This window comes from Peromyscus californicus, unplaced genomic scaffold, assembly GCF_007827085.1.
Source record: "Peromyscus californicus insignis strain IS unplaced genomic scaffold, ASM782708v3 Scaffold_18__1_contigs__length_77618521, whole genome shotgun sequence".
NCBI lineage: Eukaryota > Metazoa > Chordata > Mammalia > Rodentia > Cricetidae > Peromyscus > Peromyscus californicus.
In genome coordinates this window covers 31,069,989-31,072,427 of record NW_026294480.1, presented here as the reverse complement: position 1 = coordinate 31,072,427, position 2,439 = coordinate 31,069,989, and the positions used below count along the sequence as shown (strand labels likewise).

Here is a 2,439-nt window from a genome sequence, read left to right as displayed (position 1 = left end):
AACGGGGAAGGGCCCAGCCCATTGTGGGTGGTGCCATCCCTGGGCTGGTGGTCCTGGATTCTATAAGAAAGCAGACTGAGCAAGTCATGAGGAGCAATCCAGTAAACAGCACTGCTCCACAGCCTCTGCATCAGCCCCTGCCTCCAGTCCTGTTTGAGTTCCTGTCCTGCCTTCCTTCAATGCCTCATCCTCTCATTTTCATCTTTAAATATCTCTTCTGCTCATGCATCCATATGTTAGGAAGAGTAGAGTGATCCACTAAAATCTAAAGTCTGCGTGTGCCAATCTCCCTTATGACTAGAGTTGTGGTGCATTATTTTAAATCGTATTACTGTATATTAGCCAATGACACACAAAATGTGTTTAATTAGCTCTTCGGTTCTCACCACTGTGCAGTCTCCAGCACCAAATGTCCATTGCCACGCCTCAGAAAACTGAGGAAATCAAGGACTTTCTGCTCAAAGCCCAGCAGAAGGATGCCAAATCTGTCAAGATCAAGGACAAGGATAATGTGAAGCTCAAGGTTCGCTGCAGCAGGTACCTTTACACCCTGGTCATCACAGACAAGGATAAGGCTGAGAAGCTAAAACAGTCCCTGCCTCCTGGTTTGGCTGTGAAGGAGCTCAAATGAACCAGACCTCTCTGTTTAGACCATTAAAACCCCTGAAAGGTAAAATATATATATATATATATTTGTACATATATATATGTATATATATATTTATATTCTCATACATAGATATACTGTAGTTTGGCCCTATTTATTGCCATTGTACTTTTTGACTTCTCTTCCTTCTGTCCGTTGCTCCCCTTCCTCTTCCATAATGGTTTCCCTACCTTCATGTCTGTCTCCTTAAGCTGAATAGTATTTCTGAGTGTGTGTGTGTGTGTGTGTGTATGTGTGTGTGTGTGTGTGTGTGTGTGTGTGTGTGTGTATGGTATCTGTGGTATGGTGTGGTGTGTATGTTCTCACAGAGAAAAGCCACTTCTACAGGCCCTTTCTGTAGGGGTGTTAATCTTAAACAAACCCCCCAAAGTGTCTGCCTCTCAAAGTCAAAGCTATTCTGGGATGGCAACACAAGGGATTGAGAGGGGATACATCATGATACTACCCCACTGTAGTCAGTGGCTGGCAACAGGATGAATGTGTGTGTGTGTGTGTGTGTGTGTGTGTGTGTGTGTGTGTGTGTGTATGTGTGTGTGCATGTACATTTTTTCTTCAGAGCTACTGAGGTAGCTCTGCCTTAGGTTATCAGTCACCTAGGCTTACTTCTAGCTGAAGACCAAGGTCAGATCTGTCAGTGGGGCTTCCACGCTCCAGAATCAAATGTTAACATTGATGATATTAAGTTTTTGAGACAAGGTCTCCTATAGCCCAAATTTATTGTAACCAAATGTTACCTTCGATCTTCCCGTAGCAGAGGAAAGAGCCAGAGAGAAGCCAAACCACAGACATCTTCTACCCTTCTCAAGTGTGCTTACCTTCTGTTGTTCAAAGTAAGCCATCTGGCCATGTCCAATCAATGCAGTGGGGAAGTATGAGCCAGGAGAAGAAGGGGAAGGTGCTTCGTATTTTTTAATTAATAAAATCATGGTCTGAGAATGTAGCTCTATTGTTGGACAGCTTGCCCAGCATGCCCAAGGCCCTGGGCAGGATCTTCATCACCACATAAGCCAGTTATGCTGACATATCTCTATAATCCCAACACTTGGAAGGAAGAGGCAGAAACATCAGGAGTTCAAGGTCATCCTTGGTTACAATAAATTTGGGCTATAGGAGACCTTGTCTCAAAAACTTAATATCATCAATGTTAACTTCTGCCGTAGATGTCAAGCTATGAATATTTCTCTGTCTGGGGGACACAGGAGTGTTCCTTGTGCTGATGCTGCTTTGCAGGCTGCCTGCGGAGATGACCTCTGACCTGTCTGCAACAAGTGGTAGGGGCAATTAAGAACTACTAACTGCCAATTCACCAAATAAAGTGGGGAGAGTTATCACGGAGTGAATTGGAGCATTCTAGGAAGAGGCTAGACACCTATCTGTCTAGACGGCTGAGAAGGCCTTTCCAGATAGGTGGAAATGTGCTATTTAAAACTTTTAGTGTGCTGAAGTGCATGCAAGTGTAGTGAGGGAAGTTCCAGGCTGATAAGTGCTTTCCCACTTAACCAGAAGCATTGATGGCAGAGCTATTGCTTACTACTAAGTCTTGCCATATGAAACTTAGATTTTGTTTCTCTCTGAAGTGATTAGGCTTCTTCTTCTTCCTACCACCTTTGGAAATTGTTAACCAGTCGATTTGCATTTGGTAGTCTTAACATTATTCTACTTACATTTAATGAGTTTTAATTGACAGCTAAACACTGTATATTTAGGATTTACAGTGTGGTGATAGTTGCATCTCCCTAGACATTATGAAAATTTCCTCTAAGGCCAATTTA

General features: G+C 43.1%; 1 protein-coding gene across 1 annotated transcript; it reads left to right on the top strand.

Annotated features, from left to right (window-relative positions):
* Window positions 1-409: 409 nt before the first annotated feature.
* LOC128113832 (60S ribosomal protein L38-like) lies at window positions 410-631 on the top strand. The gene has a single exon (XM_052743764.1). The coding sequence runs from the start codon at window positions 410-412 to the stop codon at window positions 629-631; it is 222 nt and encodes a 73-aa protein (XP_052599724.1).
* Window positions 632-2,439: the final 1,808 nt, after the last annotated feature.